Genomic DNA, 22,246 nt, shown 5'->3' on the forward strand with positions numbered 1-22,246 from the left:
ACAGGGAAGTCCCACTTCAAAGAATGCATAAAACAAGTTGGGTTGATGACAATCAACTTGGACAGCTTTAAGAGGGGATTAGTCAAATTCATGGCAGAAAAGGCTATCAACAGCTGCTGGTCATGGCAGCAATATGCCACCTCCAGGATCAGAGGCAGGCAGCATATGCCTTTGGATGTGGCATTGGGGAAAAAGGAGGAGGAGGGCTAAGGTGTTCATGTGCTACTTGATGGCTTCTCGCTGGGCAATGTGGGAAACAGGATGCTGAATCAACTAGGCTTTTGGTCCAATCCAGCAGGGCTCCTCTTGTGTTATGCTTGAGACAGAGAGCAGAGCCAACATTCAGTTCACTGGTACAAACACCTGTCATTTGAGTTGCAAGGCGAGAAGGAAGCTAGGCTGACTACGTTCCTTATACTATGTCTGCACTCTAAATCTACCATGGCTCTCTCACTCCACTTCCAGGGGGCACAATTTGATGTCTGTAATGTGCCAAACATGGGACATATTTGCTCTCTAATTCTAAACTACTGAAACTCAAAGAAAATACAACAATACACACACAATGCCAGAAGGTCTCTTTTGAACTGCCCTCATATTAAATAGCTCAGTGGCTTTTGGGAGAAGTTTTTAAAGCATCAGGAAGGCTTGGGCAGAGGTTCTGCAAATCTGCCTATTCCTAGGCCTTATCTGTAGGACCTGACGCAAATTATGCATTTAATGAAAAGAGCCAGGCCTGCGCAACAGGTGTAATGCCTAAGTATCAAATCCATGGCTTGAGTTACTATGTGCCTGACTTCATCCACCAAACTGCCCCTTATGACTGAAATGAGATCTGTAATGTGGCAGAACTGAGGCTACGCCTTCGTGTCGCTTTCAGATACAGACGTTCACATTCAAAAAGAACTGATACATTTTCCAGGTTTCTTCTCATCTTCAAATCTTAAAAGTTTGATTTCTGCTTAGTTTAGTGCAAAGGGGATTTAGTCATTCCATGGCAATCTTGCTTCTACTCCCAACAAAGCCCATTACCTTAAGCTGCTGCAACTGCTGGTTATCTGACCTCGCGTGTCATATCCAACAACAAAACCACGTTGCTTGAAGTCTGGAAATGATTTCTCAAGGTATTTGTACATCCCCTGCAGCAAAGTAAAAAGAGAAGTCCAATGCATGAAGCCTCCTACTTGCTTAGGTTTTCAGACCTTCCCTATTCCACTGGCACAGGGAAGTTGTAATAAAGAATTCTCTGTCCCAATTACGTAATCTGAATTTGTCATGGTGGACAAATTATATTATCAATTAGAGTTGTTTCCTTCTTTATTGAGCAATCTCAGGAGAAGCTATAGTACAATGTTTTCTCATTTGTAATTTCACATCAGTCCTGCAACGATGGCTACACCAAGTTAATTACCCCAAACCTCCTAGTTGGGGGGCAGGTGGAACATCTGAACCTTGGTCAACCATAGTCTCAAATCTGGCACTGATTACTGCCATCAGCAAGGCCAGAGAAACAAAAGGAAATCCAGTTACAGGTAAGTAGCCGTGTTGGTCTGCCGTAGTCAAAACAAAATAAAAAATAATTCCCCCCCCCCCCTTCAAGTAGCACCTTAGAGACCAACTAAGTTTGTTCTTGGTATGAGCTTTCATGTGCATGCACACTTCTTCAGATACACTGAAACAGAAGTCACCAGACCCTTATATATAGTGAGAGGGTGGGGAGGGGTATGACTCATAGAATCATAGAGTTGGAAGAGACCACAAGGGCCATCCAGACTCAGAAGGGTGGTGGGAATGGGTGATAGGCTGATAGCTGTGGTAAACCTGTTGACGACTGTTAAATTTGACTTTAATTGACCTTTACCAACTGTCTCCAGTGCTATTCAATGAAATGTTTCCCTACATAATAAGCCAGGTATGAGCGATCTTGGCCAAGAGAGCCAAATCTTTAGCTTCCCCCAATCCATGGACCAACTCTGACAGGCGGGTGAGGCCACCCACCTAACAATCATCTCTAAATTCAACTCACAGGGGAAGGGTCTGCTACACTAGCAAAGCAGCACCCAGCAGGACTGAACTCCACACATCAGCTGACATCACCCAGTGATGTAAACTGATGGTCAGGAGGGTGTGGTTTGGGGAAAATAACCTTATGGGACAACTTTGGCAGCAGGCCAAGACTGGCCCACAGGCTGGAGGTTCCCCACCTGTCAGCAAACCTTCACAATGAATGGTACTGTATTTACTCAACAGTAAAGCAAATTATTCTACACATAATAATAGCTATTACTTATTTACACAGACTCCAGCAAATATGGCACCTGCAGTTGTAGAACACTGTGGCCCAATTCAAACCACCATAGCTCGGTTTAATTAGCTAATATGAACAAATATTGTACCTATACTCATAGACCCTTTCCCACTCAGGGAAAATATTTAAAATATGGATACCAAGCTTGGAATAGGCCAGGACAGTGAGCCATCTTCAACCCGCGTTTTTTTCCAAACTTGGTAACCATGGAGGCTCTGTTTAGACATTAACAGGAAACTATGGTTAACTGAAGACTTCCTGGTTTATTATAGCACAGTGAGAATTGGTGTGGTCATTTATTTATTTAAAAGTATTTCTAAGCAGTGTACAAACTGACATTAAAAACACTACCATAGAGAAATCCATTGGTTTTTTGCATGAGGATGACATGCATGGGCAAATGGATCATGTCTATCTTGGCTTATGCAGCTGTAGTTTTTCTTGTTTAGTTGTTTAGTCGTTTAGTTGTGTCCGACTCTTCGTGACCCCATGGACCAGAGCACACCAGGCACTCCTCTGTCTTCCACTGCCTCTTGCAGTTTGGTCAGACTCATGTTGGTAGCTTCCAAACTAGACCTCTGCCATGGGCTCTGCAAGGAGCCCCTAGGGCTTGGCATCAGAAATGGTGCTTAGTCCAAAATGCCACCCCTAGCATGTTTCATAGCAGTCTGCACTTGAGGTCTCTGATTAAGCAGATGGCTCCATATGGAAGCAAGCAACACCTCACCCTTTCCAAATGCAATATCACAATTTGTAATTTTACTTGGTCTGGGAGAACTTTTAGTACCAATTTCACTTTCAGAATGGCTGAAATAATGGTGCTGCTCCAGCTTCACTTCTGTCTGCATAATATATTGAAAAGCTCTTTTTCTTCAGCATGGTTGTGGCTCAGACTGTGTACCATAGGACACCTCTTCTCTTGACTCAGCACAAAGCCAACATAGAGAGAGGCTCAAAACCTGAATGCTGATTAAGCTCCTGGCACTTCAGCCATGGCCAGCAGAAATCTCAGTCATGAGATTGCTGACCAGCTAGTTAGCATGCTTATCTGAGGCTCAGTATGACTGCACTGCAAAGCCTTTCCCCCATCATGCTGACTTTGATATGGATTTAGCTGGGACTCCATGAAGGGCTTGGGGTCTGCAAATTCATGCAAGGAGAACAGTGGACATAGTTTCATGCTGCCTCTTTCCCCCACAAAAGCGTAAGAACGGGGAGCTCCAGAATCTGAGCTGTAAGGTGCTAAAGGTGGCCAACTCTCCATTCCCATGCCAGCCTGCCAGATGCAACCCAGGTGGATGTGTGCCAGAAGAGGAGAGCAGCTGCATCACAATAAGTGCTTGATTAGCAAATAGTTCCAGATGGTATTAGCAAGCCAGCCAGGATACGATACAGCAGGGCATGTGCAACCCAAGGCCGTTAACCAGTCTGTCCTAAGGGGAATAATCTTCCCAATCTAAATATTTCATTTCATTTCACTTTTAATTTGTACATCGCCTTTCTACATTACTACATTCTACATTACTATAAGCAAGCTGGTTTATAAGCTGAAGAAACAACAAAATAGACAACAAAGATGGTCCTATAACAATCTGATCCAATACAAAAAAACTCACAATAAAAACATAACTTTAACATAAACAACTTCTATCAAATAGTTATATTCAATAATCTAAGGTATACCTGTATTTGGCATGGCAAAGCTGGACCAGCCCTGTACTTACTTATTTTCTAGTCAATGCAAAATGCAAAAGTTTAGTCAAAACCGGCAATGTAGCTGGCAGCCTCCCAAAATGATTTCCCAGTCTTAGCCTTCACCAAAATGCAAATATAAACCTGAAACAAAGGGCTTGAAGAAGACAAACAAGGATTTTCAAGAACTCTTGAAGTTCAGGGGGAAAACCTGCCTTAACCCAGTTGTCAAAGAATGCTGTCTTATGCAACTAGAAATGATTACCGAAGAAAATAACCACCAGTATGGGAGATAACCTGCAAAGCTAGCACAACAGTGTTCGCAGGAACTTCCTGGTATCTGATCTGAAGTCTTCTGCCAAGAATGCTTATTATTACTTAGCAGCCAATCCAAAGTTCCTCGTGCTTCCAGCAGACCAAAACACAAAGCCAGCACATGCTCTTCAGGCTGTCACAGCATGAACACTTTCAAAGTGAACAAAACAGAGAGGTCAGAAAGTACCGGTACAAAGCTGTGTTTGCTTCCTCAGCAGTCCAGCAAGGCCCATGAGCACATTTAGTTCCTTAAAGCCTGCCCTGCAGTAAAAGTGCTTTGGTACTCCTCATATGCACATATTAATTTGGTAATCATTTATAGTTGAAGGCTTTCAGCTTGTTAGCCGCCAGTGCTGTCAAGTATCCCGTTTTCCCTGGGATTCTCCCTTATTTTAAGCAGTTTCCTGTGTGTGTGTACCTAATTGACTCTCGGGACCTGTTTGTTGAAGTCTGTGTGTGCCTCCAGATTTGACACTATCTTTGCAGGATTATTATTATTATTATTATTATTATTATTATTATTATTTCAAGTGCATGCCAGAAATGTAGGCTTGTGCAATGAAAGTGGATTAAAGCCAGTGCTGTCAAGTATCCCGTTTTCCCCGGGATTCTCCCTTATTTCAAGCAGTTTCCCGCTGCTCTCCCTTATTTTTTATTTCCCTTAAATTTCCCGTTTTTAATGGAAGCAGCTCCTCCCCTGCTGGCCAGGGACTGGGTGGGAAGACCTCGCCTACTTGGAGAGAAAAGCCGCAGCCCTCAAAGCAAGTGGCAGCCGCTTCCTGTGCTTACAGGGGGGGTGTATTCCTCCCCCTGCATCAGCCCCTATCCGTTGCCGCCGAGCCCCTCAGCCGGCCAATAGGGTTAGCTGGTGGGCGGAGCCTGGCTGCCTTTGAGCAGCTGCTGCTTCCTGTCCTGTTTTGATGGGATCAGACAAGAAGAAAATGGGGCTCCATTGCGCGGAGCACATGGCTGCCCTCCTCTTTGCTGGCTGCCCTCCCATTTGCTCCGCTCCGAGCCCGCTTGGAGTTTACATTGCTGCTCCGCCCACTTTTGCTTCTGGCTCCGCCCACCACTGACATGTGACTGTCCCCGGGATAGGTGAGACTGCTGATCCCTTATTTTCAAATCTGAAACTTGACAGCTATGTTAGCCGCTCATGTTAACAAAGGAAATTACATTGACCATATGCACACGCGAAGCTCAAATTTATATAGCAGGGTAGTTGACTTTTGTGTGAAACAGCTTTCTTTTGGAAGTCCTGAAATTTCAGCAAAGCCAACATAAACCCCCAAAAGAGGAGCCACACTGATGCGTAGTTCAGCTCCTTGGGCCCAGCTTTGCACAACTGGGTTCTTGCTTAGTGAGGCAGCAATGATGCCCCTCTTTGTTTCCTCTGATGTGCTTCCACATCTTCAAAACACTTTTTAAAAAAACTCTTGTTATTCTGGCAGACCACAGACACTGAAGTTTTTTTTTTTTTAATGTAATGAATAAAAATGTTTTAAAGCCATAATAAGGCAGTTCAGGGTGGCATTTGACTGGTGTTTTTAACTGCACAATAACCCGATGAGGTAGATTAAGTTGAGAGCTAGAGACCGGCCTTAGCTAACTGCTCTAAACAGACAGACAAATTTGTTCCCCTGAATTTCGTGTGCAGACTCAATTGGACAAAGCATTTGTTCACCCTGCACTGTCCAGAGGTCTGCTCCCTCCAAAGACTCTGCCCTTTCTCCCTTGCTACCCTGTTTGCTTAGAACTGCTTCCCAGAACACCAACATGATGCCATCTCTCTTCCTTGCTATCCCTCCTCAAGGCCCACCTTTACCCTGAAGGTTTCGTTATAACCTACTATTTCCTTGCCCTACTGTAACTCGTTCTGCGACTGCACATTTGCATGTGGCAGTGCCACTGAAACAGCTGTACATGGGGCTACACATGCCTCCACTCCCCGCACTGCTGTTTCCGCTGTGCTGTATTAGACTGCAAGCTCCTCGGGGCAGGGATCTGTCCTCTTGTGCGCACACGTGACACAATAATTTTTCATTTCCTCTACTAACTGACTCCACAGTGTCCATACTCTATGGGGCAACTGCCACACACCAGAAGGGCCCAGGACTGGAAAGTGAAATGTTTGTATTTGTGAAATAACGTTGCAAGTTACTTGGAGAAGAAGAGGGACAGGCAGTAGCACATAGATTTCCTGCCTGCAAAATGTTGCCTGAAACTCACCTGTGTTGACTGGATCACAGTAAGATCATTGATGTAGCAAAAGCCGGCCCCCATGGCAGAGCGGAGCCCGGCAGTTCCAAAGGTAAGCCTACGGCATAAGCGGTCCCGCAGCTCCTTATTCTTCCCATTTCGTAACAGGTTTTCAATTTGCTCTTTTGTTTTCGGATTCTGCAAATGAAACACACAATAGGGTTACGTTTTACAAACACAAAACTCAGAACTGGACGGCATAAATGCTGTGGGAAATCATGTATGCTTGGGTTAAATCTGAGGACTAAGTCTCACAGCCTTTTCAGCGTATAAAAGCCACAATTATTACGTCAGAATCTACAGTAGCGCACCAAAGCCAGGCCAAGTACAGAGCACATGCCCTGCTGTCTTGACACAGCCTGACGTGGTTACACAGCAACATGAGCCAGGGTGGGGTGGGGGCGGGGATCTCTGCTCAGAGGCATAAGAAGGTCAGGTGGTACCCGGTGCGGAAAATTTCTTGTCACCCCCCCCATTGATTCCCCCCCCCCTGCAAAAATGGTTTTACGTTATTTCATATTTTATTACAAAGGAATAATAACAAGTAGTAATAATAATAAACTTTTATTTATATCCCGTCCTCTCCGGCCGAAGTCGGGCTCAGGGTGGCTAACATCAGATATATAACATTGGCATAAAATCAAATAATAATTAAATTACCTCCTAAAAACATCTCAAAATCAAATTAAAGTCTAATTAGATGGCTTTCCACAGGGTTAGAGTGGGGAACAGTAAGTGCTCCACTGAACTGAAATTTCAGCCTTCATGACAGAGGAAAACAGCCAAGTAAATAGCTATTTTGGTGGAGGTCAAGATATTAACTGATATGCATGAAATTTCATATATAGCTATATAATCCCTAGTATAGTAAGATAAGACCTTTGGAGCAGGCATTTTAAAAAAATAAAAGTTTTTTATGGACCGCCCTAGTAGGGCAATAATTGTTCCTTGATAATTTGTCACCCCCTCCATTATGGAACATGGGGCGGTCCACCCCCTACGCCCCCTTGCTACGCCCCTGTCTCTGCTGCTATGGACAGGGAGGTTTGGGTGAATCAACCCTGACTGTTCTTCATCTGATTATGAGTGTGATTATGAGGTGAGTGAATGTGGCCCAAGTACCCCAAACCAAGCTGATGTCAGTAGATTGCATCTTAATAAACCTCATGGCTGGCTGCAAAGTCCGAACACTAGGATATAAGGGGTCAAGGGCAGCAACAGATCATACAGATCACAGCATGCAGGACCTACTTCCTTCAAAACAAAACAAAGCAGATGGACTTATGTAAATTGTGCCAAGAAACATTTTCAAGTCAGAGAACATGTAGCATAAGTAGGTACTGTACGCTGCCCAGTTAGTCAGTATGGAACATAAGGCAACAAAACACCCACTTGTCAAAAAAACACATTAAAAATAGAGAATCAAATAAAATACAATAATCATCAGCGATAATATCTGTAGGAACCTGCCTCCAATAATTACTACATGGTCCAAATGCCTGGCATTCTCCAGACGCCACCAAGAATATCCTGTCATTCCAATCCGAGCCTGTGTTATGCGCAGGATGACGATCTAGTTCAGAGCTTTCCAAACTGTGTCGTGACAGGTTAATGTGTCAGCTATAGTGTGTAGGTGTGTTATGCACCATAAAAAATATATTCAAGTTTAACAGAGAAGAAGAAGAAGAAGAAGAAAAACTAGAGGGAGAGCCAGTGTAGAGCAGTTATTAGAGTGCTGGAGCAGACTCAGACCTGGGAGACCAGGGTTCAATCTCCACTTGACAATGAAGCCCACTGGGTGACTTTTTTCCCCTTTCAAATATATTTTTATTTTCCGTTAACGAAACAAAATAAATACATATTCATCAGATATAATTTTACAATATGACATAAACTCCGCCGAGTTCCTGACTTCCCTCTTTCTCTATTCTGGTTTTCTAGTTTTTCATCATTCCCTTGCTTTCCCTTATTTCACACATGTTTTGTCATCTTACTATTGTCATTATCTATCTTTACATTTTTTTTGTCATGCTGCAAGAATTCCATCATACCTGTAAGTGCTTACAAATTTTTACAATCTTTTATATAATCCAAAAATTTACTCCATTCCAATTGAAACTTTTGATCTCTTTGGTTTCTTATTTTTCCCGTTAATCTCGCCAATTCTGAATATTCTAATAATATTCAGGATATTACTGGCACAAAATTGGAAATTAAAAGATCTACCAACGGTTGAGGATTGGAGAAGAAAATTATTAGAATGCCCACTGGGTGACTTTCAGCCAGTTATTCTCCTACAACCTAACCTACCTTACAGGGTTGTTGTGAAATAAAAAGAAGGGGGGAGTATGTATGCCAACTTGAGCTCTTTGGAGAAAATGTGTGATAATATAATATAATAGAATATAGCAACAACAACAACAACACTATTTCTTCATTTAACCGATTCCAGTTCCGCCCCACTTTCTCAATGTCTATTTCCCATTCAGGTGTCCCCAGGGCACATGTATGAAATACTAGCAATTCATTCCAGTCATATTCACTAAATGCTAAGAACAAGACAAAACCTGTTCTGAGATTAGGGGAAAATTCCAAGGTGATTTGTGGGAGCCTTGTACATATGCAAAGATTTGTTCTGCCAGACTCTCTGAAGTGGATATGTAATCACAGCAACCTTTGCTAGTTATTGCTTTCATGCTTCAGCCAGAACTTGGAAATGGCTGGCTGACAGCACGAAATGATCTTAAGTGCAATTTGTACTACATAATAAAACCAAACCACTTTTGATAACATAGAGTTGCTCAACAATATGCATGTCTGTGAAGCCATTCTCCACGGTGAGCAGGGTAAACAGGACTCCTCAGCAGGGGTTTAAAAAAGGCAATGGAATCTGAAGTCTCAAGGGTGAGTGAGCAACAGTGACATTTACCACAAAGAGGTCAGCCAGCTTCTAGGTCCAGCAACTGCAGGGCACCAATCAGCTTGTGAAGCCTGAATAATATTTATTTCAGAATGAGGAAAACACCCATGGTGCAGTTTTAATGTTATTCAGTCTCCAGATCTAGCATTGCAAGCAGTTCAATAGAAGAAAGTCCTGAGAGTCACAGGGGGAAACTTTAAAAAAAGTTTCATTTCCTGCTGAAACCAAAGCAACTATGCAGCACCATGGAAATGAGTATCAACAAATGGTTCTCCATGTCTGTTTTCTTTTTTAAAAAAAAATAATTATTCATCTGAAGATATGAAGGCGGTTTACAATATAAAGACAAAACTACACACTGTAATAACAACCTGCCACTAGTTAAGAGTTTCATAGAATGCAAACAAACAAACAAAAACATCTATAAGAACCACCAACATCCAGATCACATACCCATATTCTCGAACACTTGAGAGTTTTGTGGGTGGTGGAGCAGATACACTGACTGCTTTAGTCCTCACCCACTTCACTTTAGTCCTCACTCACTACTGCCAGCTTTATAACCCACGTTCCCCTGATTCAAAACTATTTCTATCAGTTTCCATTCATTTACCCACAGATGCTCTATGCCATTGGCACCTGGCGGCCAGCTTTTGCAGGGCTTCAAGCCAATGAATTTGCTCTGATCAGGATTGTGGGCATTCTGCCATTCTACAGCTGCATCATGCAGGGACTGGAATTTTATTATTTTTAGAATCAATCCATCAATAACAAATGCAGCTGGGTCCCCGACAATGAATATAGGACAGCAGCAAAGCCATCCCTGCTACCACACTCCCCGACTACCCACTCCTGTGCAGCTCCTGCTTTGCGCACCTGCTGCGGGTGGCTGTTCTCCACTGCTGTAGCTTCATCCTACTCCACAGCATCAGCAAGACAAAAGGGGCAGATGCTGCTGAAAATGGACCAGGATGTTGCTTAGGCCCAGCACCAGCTGCTCTCCCCACCAATTAGAGGGCCTCGGAATTGGTTAGGCAGAGGTGTAGTGCCACTATTATTATACTTCTTTCTGCACGAATGGGGCGGGGAATTGAATCTTGCCGAAAGGGTAAGATGTGAGCGACTGCAAATAATGAACAAAGCAAAGGGATGATTCATGGACTGTGGGAAATTAACCTTGGCTGAACTCTACTATTTTCTAGGAATGAATGCTCCTTTCACCACTGTGGCCTGGAAAAACAGAACCTTGCATCCCCAACTATCTCTTCTACAAACAACGCCAGGTTTAATTTTGGCTCTGAACTCTATTTCTAAAACAGGAGGATAGGAAAAATAAATACCATAGAATGAGTAATAAAATGAAAAGGAAGTAGAAACTATGAGTGGAATTCATGTTATGATGAATGTTCTGTTTGTGCAGGCATTGCAGCTTGCCAGACAGAATGACCCCCCTCTCCACCCCCCACGCACTGTTCTGGGGGTTCTCCCAACCCCCTCCTGCTGTTTTGGGGGCACATGGGGGGAGGAGGGCAGGGAAAGCACCATTGCACAAGCTTATGTCCTTGCACAGGGTTTTTGCTGATGGGATGTGATAGGTGAATCCCACCCAGTAGATTTATATCTCTAAATAGCACTCAATGGAAGGTAAGCATTTATTGATAAATGCCATTTTGCATTCTCTGTTGCAGGGAGATGAAGGGCTAGACTCATGCATGGCTGCGCATCGGGAAGTGAGCTGTAACAGTCACTCAGTATAACTCCCTGTACTAGCACTGTTTTACAAACCTTGACTGGATCTGCTGGCAGGGTTAGTAAAGAGTTTAGCCAAGGACGATTTGAAGTTTGCTTAGTCAAAATTTCTGGGCTGGGTGTTCATCAGTATGCGGATGATACCCAGCTCTACCTCTCTTTCAAATCAGAACCAGTGAAGGCGGTGAAGGTCCTGTGTGAGTGCCTGGAGGCGGTTGGAGGACGGATGGCGGCTAACGGATTGAGGTTGAATCCTGACAAGACAGAAGTACTGTTTTTGGGGGATAGGGGGCGGGTGGGTGTGGGGGACTCCCTGTTCCTGAATGGGGTAACTGTGCCCCTGAAGGACCAGGTGCGCAGCCTGGGAGTCATTTTGGACTCACAGCTGTCCATGGAGGCACAGGTTAATTCTGTGTCCAGGGCGGCTGTCTACCAGCTCCATCTGGTACGCAGGCTGAGACCCTACCTGCCCGCAGACTGTCTCGCCAGAGTGGTACATGCTCTGGTTATCTCCCGCTTGGACTACTGCAATGTGCTCTATGTGGGGCTACCTTTGAAGGTGACCCGGAAACTGCAATTAATCCAGAATGCGGCAGCTAGACTGGTGACTGGGAGTGGCCGCTGGGACCACATAACACCGGTCCTGAGAGATCTACATTGGCTCCCAGTACGTTTCCGAGCACAATTCAAAGTGTTGGTGCTGACCTTTAAAGCCCTAAACGGCCTCGGTCCTGTATACCTGAAGGAGCGTCTCCACCCCCATCAATCAGCCCGGACACTGAGATCCAGCGCCGAGGGCCTTCTGTCGGTTCCCTCACTGCGAGAAGCAAAACTACAGGGAACCAGGCAGAGGGCCTTCTCGGTAGTGGCGCCCGCCCTGTGGAACGCCCTCCCATCAGAAGTCAAGGGAATAAACAACTACCTGACATTCAGAAAACACCTGAAGGCAGCCCTGTTTAGGGAAGTTTTTAAACTGTGATATTTTAAATGTATTTTAATGTTTGGTGGAAGCCGCCCAGAGTGGCTGGGGAGACCCAGCCAGATGGGCGGGGTACAAATAAATTATTGTTATTATTATTATTATTATTATTATTATTATTATTATTATTATTATTATTATTAAATTTGTCCAGTACTATTTGTTGAAGAAACAGAAAACTTTTAAGTGGGCCCAAAAGCAAAACCCATTTGCAACTGATGTCACAAAGTTGTCTTTTTGCAAAAAGAGCACATTTTAAAAATATTTATTTATTGCTTTTCATTAATATAGAATTTTATTTATTTATTGCAATATAAAATGCTTGCTCTTCAAGCACAATATTCCATTACATTCAGAGCTGTTTTATTGCTGCATTTTAAATTTTCTCCCCTGCCCCACCCGCTCTTTGCATCTCAACTTGCAACTCTGTCATGACAGGTCATGACAAGGAGAGGGAAGGCTGGGTAATGAAAGGCTCTTGAAAATGTGTGGAGTGGTCACTTTCTTCCTACGGCTACCGTATCAGAAAGTGTAACTCTAGCAAACTCTTCAAACACCCCACCCAACCAGCTTAGGAGAAGAAAAAGACAACATACTACACATATTTTCCCATAGTGCTCACTGGAAGCTAGAAGCTACCTGCTCCCCCCCCCCCCCCAGGTACAAATTATAAGCATGCTTTTTGTTTTATCTATTTGGGTTGCATCCAACAATTCTGCCCAGCACTAAGTCTTCAAGTCTTCCAGGGAGGGAAGCAATTTCCAGCAATTCTCCCTCTCGCTGCTGCCCCCCACCCCACCCGTCCTGCATTCCGGAACCCTCCAGACAATTTTAGGAAGTGGAGGAGGGGAATTGCTAGAAATTATTTCCTTCCCCATTCCGATGACAGAAACCTGTCAATTGAACAAGGTTGTTTGATACAACCCTTCATAGCCCACCTCTCCAGATTTGTCAGACACAAGACTACAACAATTAAACTTTGATAAATCTAAAACGGTAAAAGATGCACACACATGATGCAATATCCTCTAGGCATGCCAAGGAACAGCACCAGCGCAAGCTTTCAAAAGCCAAAGGAACAGGTTACTTCTGCATTTCCAAGAACCAACTTGGTGATTTACTGTCATTTCTTCTCTGGAAAGAAGAGAGGAGGCGGCAAGCACCAGAATGCAAAGAAATTTAAAGACCAATACCACCTATCCTACTATTTTTTAAATTTATTAAGTGGGGTATTCAGCAAAGCTTAAACCAGAGTAGACTGAGTTAATTAAATAAACTCGACTAAGTTCAGCCCATTAATTTCAATGGGTCTGAGTAAAACTTAGCTGAATAGCATTCTAAGTTTATATCCTGCCCTTCGTCCCAAAGGAGCCCATGGTGGCAACTGGACCTGCAGAACAACTAGAAGCAGAACAGCTGCCTGCCACTGTGTATCTCCCCACACCCAAGAGGCAGGCTAGAGCATTCTGCACCAGCTGAAATATAGAGAATGTTTCAAAGGGCAGCCCCACCTAGAGCACCTACTATAGTCAATGCAAGGACAAAAGGACCAGAGGCTGAAGAATCAATAAAGGAGCTTGGACTGATCCTCCCTTCTAGTCATGATGCTGCTTTTCAGAACAAGACAAATGGGGCAGATATGTTCTCTGGGCTCTTCCGCCATCCAGCAACAGGTTGAATTACTTAAGATCAAGGCAATTCAGGTTTTGACCTGAAATAGCCAAGCAAAATATATGTGATGATGATGATGAATTAAATATGTATACCACCCTTCATCCAAAAATCACAGGATGGTTCACAACAATACAAAATGAGAACACAAAATACAAAATTTAAAATATTTTGAGAACACAAAATATTTTTTTAAAAAACCAACAAGCCCCATCCCACTCCCATTATCTTGTCCATAGCATTTTATTTATGTATAGCCATACTTTCTAAATCAGCATTCATACCCAAAATAAAATTAGCACACGTTAATCTTAAAAAGACCTGAAAGATATGAAAGTAAGTCTAATTCAATTGAACAGGTCTATCATTGAAAGATGCAAATTATTTCTACGTGGGCGGAACGTTTTCCAAGATGCAGAGTTTTCCAGTGCTTATTTTTTCTGCAGAAAATTTTCCATTTAATAAGTTCAGTTTTAACCATGAATGGATGCCAAATGCAAAGACACTATTAGGAAAGCTTGGCAGGTTCAAAGTTTTTAGCATTGTTCACTAAATATAAGTAAAATAAACAGAGTACAGTATCCGATTTTCCAGTGAAAGGGTTCCTATGCAAAATTACCATAACATTTTTTTCCTGGAAAATCCACACCGCCAGTTAAAATGGTGTGGAGTTTTTCACACTGTAAAATTGCATCCCTGTTCTCCAACCAGTCCTTCTGTATCCTGCACGCTATGCTTGACGTTTTATTGAGTAAACCAGATTAGATTTTACATCCCTAGGCTGTTATTTCCACAGCCACACAGCTCCTGAGCATGCACAATACTGATTCACCAAGCTCTTTACACACCACCATCTTCAACAGAAACCAGAAATTCACAATGCAAACCAAGTGAAGAAAGTTGTTTCGTGCAACCTGAGACACATTTAAGTATCTTCTGTATAACATCAGAGAACAAGCTGCAGTTATGCACATATCTCAAATGGTCAGCTTCACAAGAGTACATTTTTTTTGTATATATTTAAAACTGAAAAGTGATTTCATTTGTGCAAAGTTCCAAGAACAAGAAAGGGCAGTAGCTCAGTAGTAGAGCATTTGTGTTTTGCCAGGTTCAATCCCTGGTATCCCTGATGCCTACCAAAAACCCTAAAAAGCCACTGTCAATCAGAGTAGACAATGTGGAACTAGATGGACTGAGTACTGTATAGGACAGCTTCCTATGTTCCACTGAGAAGAAAGAGCTGATAAAGATGAGGCAGATCTGTGTTTTTCCACAATCTGAAAAGTTTCCATAGTGGGTGCAGAATCAAAAGCCTGAGGTAGGAGCCAAGCAGAGAGAGCCCTGCTGTAAAACATGCTAAAAACCAGGGATTAAGCTCTTACACTGTAGACAATCCTGATGTGAATCATATTGTTGTTTCCTAAAACCTTCATATAGATTTATATTGGCCTTATCTAAATTCATAGCCAGTCCCTTATAGGACTAATCCCCTTTATAGAGTGTTCGTGACTTATCAGCGCAGACATCCATGCCCAACTATCCATAAACCTATAAGCCTAAGAATTCAATGTACTGTAAATTATATTCACCTCCTCCTAACTATAGCTCATTAAATATGACAAAATACTAGGCCAGCAAGAAGTTACAAGGAAGCAGCAGCTTTATTTTTTTCATGGACACAGTACATTAAGCTTCAGTTTAATTATATGCCGCTTTCCACAAGAAACTGTGCCCACAGTGGTTCACAATAATCTACCAAAATTCTGGCAAAGAAAGGTTCCCTGCCATACATTTCTACTTCATAATTCCCCTGACATTCCCAGTGAATTGTGGCAGCTGCAGCAATTAAGCTCTTCAAAATGCAGCTGCCTGAAGTGAAGTGCATTCAGTTGCATTACTTTCACATTTTAGTGGCTTGCTCACCTGGATGAGACCCTGGCACAGAAATCAACATGCCAAAGATGAAATCCAGGCTCACTTGAGCAAGGCTTCAGAGAGCTTGCGTAGAAGCAATCTACAGCCTGTTAGCTGATGTGCCAAAATAAATACACCTGTGAACTTCATTCCTTACAAGTTTCCATTAAGAACCAGGCCTTGTATGGGTTTTAGTAGGCAGGTAATTTTGGGGGTTTTTTCTGACAAGTGCATTAAAGTCACTTCAAGTTATCCAAATAATAATATGAATACATTGTATGTGGTATCAATTTCAATGGAATGACTCTGAGGGTGACTGTCAGATATGTCAGCCTATAAAATAATTTATCCATGGCAGATCTAATTCCAAGACCTACAGCCTGATCCTATACACATTTATTATGCATGTTTTTTGCTTATGACACCGTAAAATATCATATGCAATCATTTTGCTACATAAATAATACATCCCACTGTAATCAATGGGGTTTATTCCCTGTAAAGTGTGCATATAATTGCAGTTTTAGTCTTACTAGCCAATATATTATTTTGTTTTCTCTCTTTGAGTTGTCAATTCATTTTAAAGTTCTAACATCTTCTATCTTCAAAACATGTTTCTCTTATTCTTAACTCTTAAAAGAAAGCAATATTTATTTCTTGGAAGACAGGCTTATTTCTTAGAGGGAGATGCTCAGATTCCAGAGCTTCAACCCCCAAAAAGGATATCTGGGCATTGGCGTTGTTGTTGTTCAGTCGTGTCCGACTCTTCGTGACCCCACGGACCAGAGTACGCCAGGCACCCCTATCCTCCACTGCCTCCCGCAGTTTGGCCAAACTCATGCCAGTAGCTTTGAGAACACTGTCCAACCATCTCGTCCTCGGTCGCCCCCTTCTCCTTGTGCCCTCCATCTTTCCTAACATCAGGGTCTTTTCCAGGGAGTCTTCTCTTCTCATGAGGTGGCCAAAATACTGGAGCCTCAGCTTCAGGATCTGCCCTTCCAGTGAGCACTCAGGGCTGATTTCTTTAAGGATGGATAAGTTTGATCTTTTTGCAGTCCATGGGACTCTCAAGAGTCTCCTCCAGCACCATAATTCAAAAGCATCAATTCTTCGGCGATCAGTCTTCTTTATGGTCCAGCTCTCACTTCCATACATTACTACTGGGAAAACCATAGCTTTAACTATATGGACCTTTGTCGGCAAGGTGATGTCTCTGCTTTTTAAGATGCTGTCTAGGTTTGTCATTGCTTTCCTCCCAAGAAGCAGGCATCTTCTAATCTCGTGACTGCTGTCACCATCTGCAGTGATCATGGAGTCCAAGAAAGTAAAATGTCTCACTGCTTCCATTTCTTCCCCTTCTATTTGCCAGGAGGTGATGGGACCAGTGGCCATCATTTTAGTTTTTTTGATGTTGAGCTTCAGACCATATTTTACTAAAATACTACAAGCTTTTATTCAGTCAAATCAATTTGTTATAGCTGCTTTAAGGTGAAAGTCAAAAATATTAGTTTTGTGAAGTCTGTGCATGTTCACCCACAACTAAGTCCCACTGTGCTCAATAGGAACTATGTTATGGCATAGCTGTCAACTTTTCCCTTTTCTTGAAAGGAATCCTATTCGGAATAAGGGATTTTCCCTTAAAAAAAGGGAAAAGTTGACAGCTATGTATTATGGGGAAAACAGTTATTTCCTTCTTCCAATATTGGGAGTGTGTGTCTTGCAGACAAGCATCCAGCTACACATAAAATACCACAGCCCCAAATAGACCCAATTTTATAGGCATCTTTTAATCCTTTAGCAGCTAGTTTGGTGATAGTTACAGGTAGGTAGCCGTGTTGGTCTGCCGTAGTCAAAATAAAAAAAATTCCTTGTAGTAGCACCTTAGAGACCAACTAAGTTTGTTATCGGTATGAGCTTTCGTGTGCATGCACACTTCTTCAGATACCAAGAAGAATATCTGAAGAAGTGTGCATGCACACAAAAGCTCATACCAATAACAAACTCACCGGTAGTTGGTCTCTAAGGTGCTACTGGAAGGATTTTTCTTTTTTCTTTAGTTTGGTGATGGTTTAGTAAGCACGTGAGGGGCATGAACACTACTTGCAGTCTTTCCTCCCACTGCAGATGATAGGCCCAGACCCCTTGATTCCTATTGGAACCATGGCAGAAGCAAAAAGTTAAAGTCTCCCTTCCCCACAACACTGTCCCCGCCACAGTGTATGGATGGGGACACTTGTATTTATATATTTAAAACCCCAAACACTCAAGGGCTAAAAACATAACTAATGTGACTTTTAGTTCGGCCCTGAAAATCAGAGATTCTAGGCTGGCTTCAAGCATCTGGGCAACTCAAGTCAGCTACCTGTGGTACAACTCCTGTAAATAAATGCTGCCCACCATAGTTCTAGGTTTCCAAATATTGATTCTAATTCCTGGAAGTCAAATCCCAAAGAGAAACGAGACAAGAATGTTCCATTTATTATTACTATTTAAATTTATATTCTACTATCTGCTTGTGGTTTATATTCTACTGTCTAGTGAGGTGTAGTGGTTAAGAGCGGTAGACTCGTAATCTGGGGAACCGGGTTCGTGTCTCCACTCCTCCACATGCAGCTGCTGGGTGACCTTGGGCTAGTCACACTTCCTTGAAGTCTCTCAGCCCCACTCACCTCACAGAGTGTTTGTTGTGGGGGAGGAAGGGAAAGGAGGATGCTAGCCGCTTTGAGACTCCTTCGGGTAGTGAAAAGCAGGATATCAAATCCAAACTCCTCCTCCTCAGTCCCAGTTTCATGGCCTAGCTTTCACATACTTTCAGAGCAAGAGAAACAGGCGCGCACACAACTTGGTTTATTTGTATAAGCTCATCCGTTTCTAGAATAAGACGATATAGATTGCAAAAAAGTATTTTGACATTTCTCCAAATGTGATATCAAATATCATGTAATGCTCCAAGTCTACATCTCATGCCTGAATAAGAGAAATGTCACAGAGCTTATGTGGGTCACCGTGATTACACCTTTAAAGTTACACCTTTATTCCGCTTGATCCAATTAAGCAAAAGTACTTCTTTTTAAATTGGATGTGAATCTAGCCATTTGCTGATCTGTAACTCAAGGTAATTTCAAGACACAGGCAACTACCGGTACATTTAGGAGCACAGGAAGCTGCCTTATCCTGGGCTGATTCACTCACCTAGCCCAGAACTGCTACTCTGACTGGCAGCAGCTTTCCAGCACCACAGACAGGGCTATTTCACACCATCTGCTACCTGACCCTTTTAAAATCTGGAAATTTTAAGGATTTGACCTGGGATTTTCTGGGATTTTATATATATACTAACTTTCCTCACTTATACAATTAGTGGCATGCATTATTAATCATTTGCTACATCCAACCTCAGAGGCAACTGTTCCTAAAAATAGGCCCTAAGCCAATCTGCAGCATCAGCAAGCTGCACAGATGATGAAATATTGATGCATGGCCATTGTTACCAAAAAGAAAAGAAAAGAAAAAGAGCTGCAGTACTTGGGTACAATTTTGACGTCACATACTAGGGCTCAGGTGCCGCTTGCCTCTTTGTAAGATTTTGCATTAACCAAGGAACAATTACCGGTAAACTCAAAATGAAGCAATGATTCATGTAGGCTGCCATCTACATCATAAGCCCAGGTTAAGTGCTGGAAGTGACAAGAGTGGAAAAATTGAAATACGTGTAATTATGTAATGCTGTTGAAAAGCATGGAATAAAATGTCTTAACATCAAGGAGATGCAGGGTTTGCAGAAGCACATTTTTAAATGCCTAGAATTCCCATAGACAAGCATAGTCATCTAAGGATCTAACAATGGAGCACTTGGAAGCAGTAAAACATGTTAAGCTTCTCTTACATATTATACACTAGATTTTAGAGTGTGATAATGCACATAGCCACATCAGTCCCATCTGCAGTAAGGCAGTTAACATAGAAACTGTTGGTCTCCCGAGTTTATTTGAAAAAGGAAGACACCAAAATGTCCTCCTTCCCCTTGAAAAAACACATACGTAGTCCACCTGCAAGATGTCATGTTCTTTTCCAATATTTCAGTTTCATTTTTGTGCTAAATATAAAAGCTATTTTACCGAGAACCTTCCTAATGACTGAGAATTCAAAAAATAACTGTCTATTTCCAAATTACTGATGGTTGTCTTTCAGACAGCTCTCACCCCCTAGACCACTTCACAAGGTTTCCTCTGCAAAATACTAATCAGGCTCTGTATGACATCACCAAGCAAACAGGAGGAGGAAGAGTAAGACATCAGGGAACCAGATCAGCTATAACTTGCCAAAAAACCTACACACTACTGATAACCAAGTACAAAAGCAAATTCGATGCCAGACTGAAATAGCTTCCTGGAGGAAGCATAACAGTGCAAAACAAAATAAGCAACAAACAAACCCACGCAGTTTGCAGCACTGCCTAGTTTTTTTAAAAAAAGAAGAGAGAGGAAAAAAGGGAAGTGTCTCAAGACAGTAACACACAAATTGTGACTTGCAAATTAATTTGTATTCTGCAATTTCATACCTTTCCAAGAATGGTAGTGTCAAAGGAACTTGTGGGGCACTTACGGCAGAATAGCCCGCCCAAGGAAGTTGTTTAAGCTTGGTCTTAGAACTGCACAGCATTGCAAAAACAAAATGAAATCAAAATAGTAGAGCTGCCCTCTGCTGAAAACAGACATTTCAAAGCAGGAAAATGCAAAACATCCAGCTCTCAGAAACACTTTCCTTTGTCTACATACAGCATAGATGAGTCACGGCTCTACATTGCATCACTGTTTATTAAGCACTACCGCTTAAGGATAGCAGTACATGGTGCTGAAATAAGGGAGAAGCATCTCTTTTGAAGTGAGGGGATGCATTAATTTCTTTCTTCTAGAGCCACATGAGCCCCCTACTCAGAGAGGGGCTTCACCCCAATTTTAAACTATAGTCTTCTTCCTAATTACATGGACCAGGAGCCCTATTTTAAGGGAACATGAATGCAAAGGTTTGGTGGACACTAAGGAATCCCTTGCAATATAAATATGAGTAGCCATGTTAGACCGTTTGCAGAGAGCCTTGGCAACTTCAAAGACTTAACAAATCTATTATGGCGCAAGCTTTTGTGGACTACAGTCTTCAGATGCATGAAACGTTATGCAGCACGGCTTCGTTTTTGAGAGAGGGGAGAAACGGCAGTGGCAAGGGGAAAAAACGCACACGGATCTTGATCGCACATTCGCAATTAAAGGCAATCGGTAATTGTATATTTCTTGCCAGCGCCAAAAATTCACCTACACTGCAGAGGAGGGAGATGTGAGTTTCCACGGAGACTTCCCAGCCCCCCGCAAGCCTCTCCAGCACGTTTATGTGCGCACGGTTTTTCAGCAGCTCCCAGCGCAGCAACCTCCTATTTCTGGCGCTGGCAAAGCCCTTTAAACGCACGAGGAGCGAAATGTATAGCATCGCCCCCTCTCCTCTCCCTGGCAGCTACTTAACAGATTCTAGACAGGCTTCGTGGAATATATTGGGAATAAGACGGGAGAGGTGCTTAACATGCCAGACCCACCTTGTCCCAGGTCAGCCACTGCCGGATGGCCTTGTCCAGCTGCAGGTCCCCCGTGCTGAAGGTGATGAGCAAGTTAGAGTTGACGTCGCCGGCCTCTCGGTGGTCCCCCATCGCCTCCCCAGGGGTCCGGGTGGGCGCCAGCAGCACCTCGGGCGATGCAGCAAGCAAGGGGCGAGCGTGCAGACGGGCGCTGATCTCGCAGGCACGCGCGCGCGTGTGTCTGTGTGCAAAGCCTCACCCACGCCCCCTCCTCCCACGCCCCCTCCTCCCACCTGTTGGCCGGCTGGGTGGGCGGGGCTGCTGCTGGCAAGGCGACCGCCCAGCAGCCCAGCCAAGGGCATGGAGGCGCGCTCACTGCCCCCACCCGGGAGCGGGGGGAGGGGCTGATCCAAAATTGGTCGAGGGGGGGGCGTGGAAGGGAGGAGGGGCCTGTCAATCTCCCCCCATAAGCCCTCAGTTGGCTTTGGGGTGGGGGAAGCCCCTCCTCTCACACACAGAGAGAATTCACCGGGAGCGGGGAGACGGCAAATATTTGGGGTGTTGTTGTTTTTTTTAAAAAAGGCACCCCGCTTAGTGACCCCTCCCCCCCTCACGCCCCGCTTTTCAGGCAAAAAAGAAGCCCCTTCCCTCAAAGGACGGGAGACCCTCCCTCGTTTTTCCCTCACGCAGAAGGAGTGTTCCCTCAGAGCAGCTGCGCGCGCAACCGGGCGCGCTCCCGAGCCTGCCTCGACCACCGGGCGCCCGCCGTAAATAAGAGAAAAGACGCGCTAAGCCCCGCCCCGCCAGGCCCCGCCCACGAGCCGGCAGAGCTCCACCCCTTCGTGCTCAACCGTCTCCCGCACACACCCAACG

At 43.6% G+C, this 22,246-nt stretch overlaps 1 protein-coding gene across 1 annotated transcript in view; it reads right to left on the bottom strand.

Annotated features, from left to right (window-relative positions):
• PGM2L1 (phosphoglucomutase 2 like 1) overlaps window positions 1–21,552 on the bottom strand; it is a 35,479-nt gene extending 13,927 nt beyond the window's left edge. Inside the window, exons 1-3 of the mRNA XM_033145931.1 lie at window positions 21,395–21,552; window positions 6,545–6,712; window positions 1,033–1,139 (exon numbers count right to left, since the gene is read on the bottom strand). Coding sequence (XP_033001822.1) covers window positions 1,033–1,139; window positions 6,545–6,712; window positions 21,395–21,505 — 386 coding nt within the window. The 5' untranslated portion in view covers window positions 21,506–21,552. The remainder of the gene's footprint in view (window positions 1–1,032; window positions 1,140–6,544; window positions 6,713–21,394) is intronic.
• Window positions 21,553–22,246: the final 694 nt, after the last annotated feature.

This window comes from Lacerta agilis, chromosome 4, assembly GCF_009819535.1.
Source record: "Lacerta agilis isolate rLacAgi1 chromosome 4, rLacAgi1.pri, whole genome shotgun sequence".
In the NCBI taxonomy this organism is placed as follows: domain Eukaryota; kingdom Metazoa; phylum Chordata; class Lepidosauria; order Squamata; family Lacertidae; genus Lacerta; species Lacerta agilis.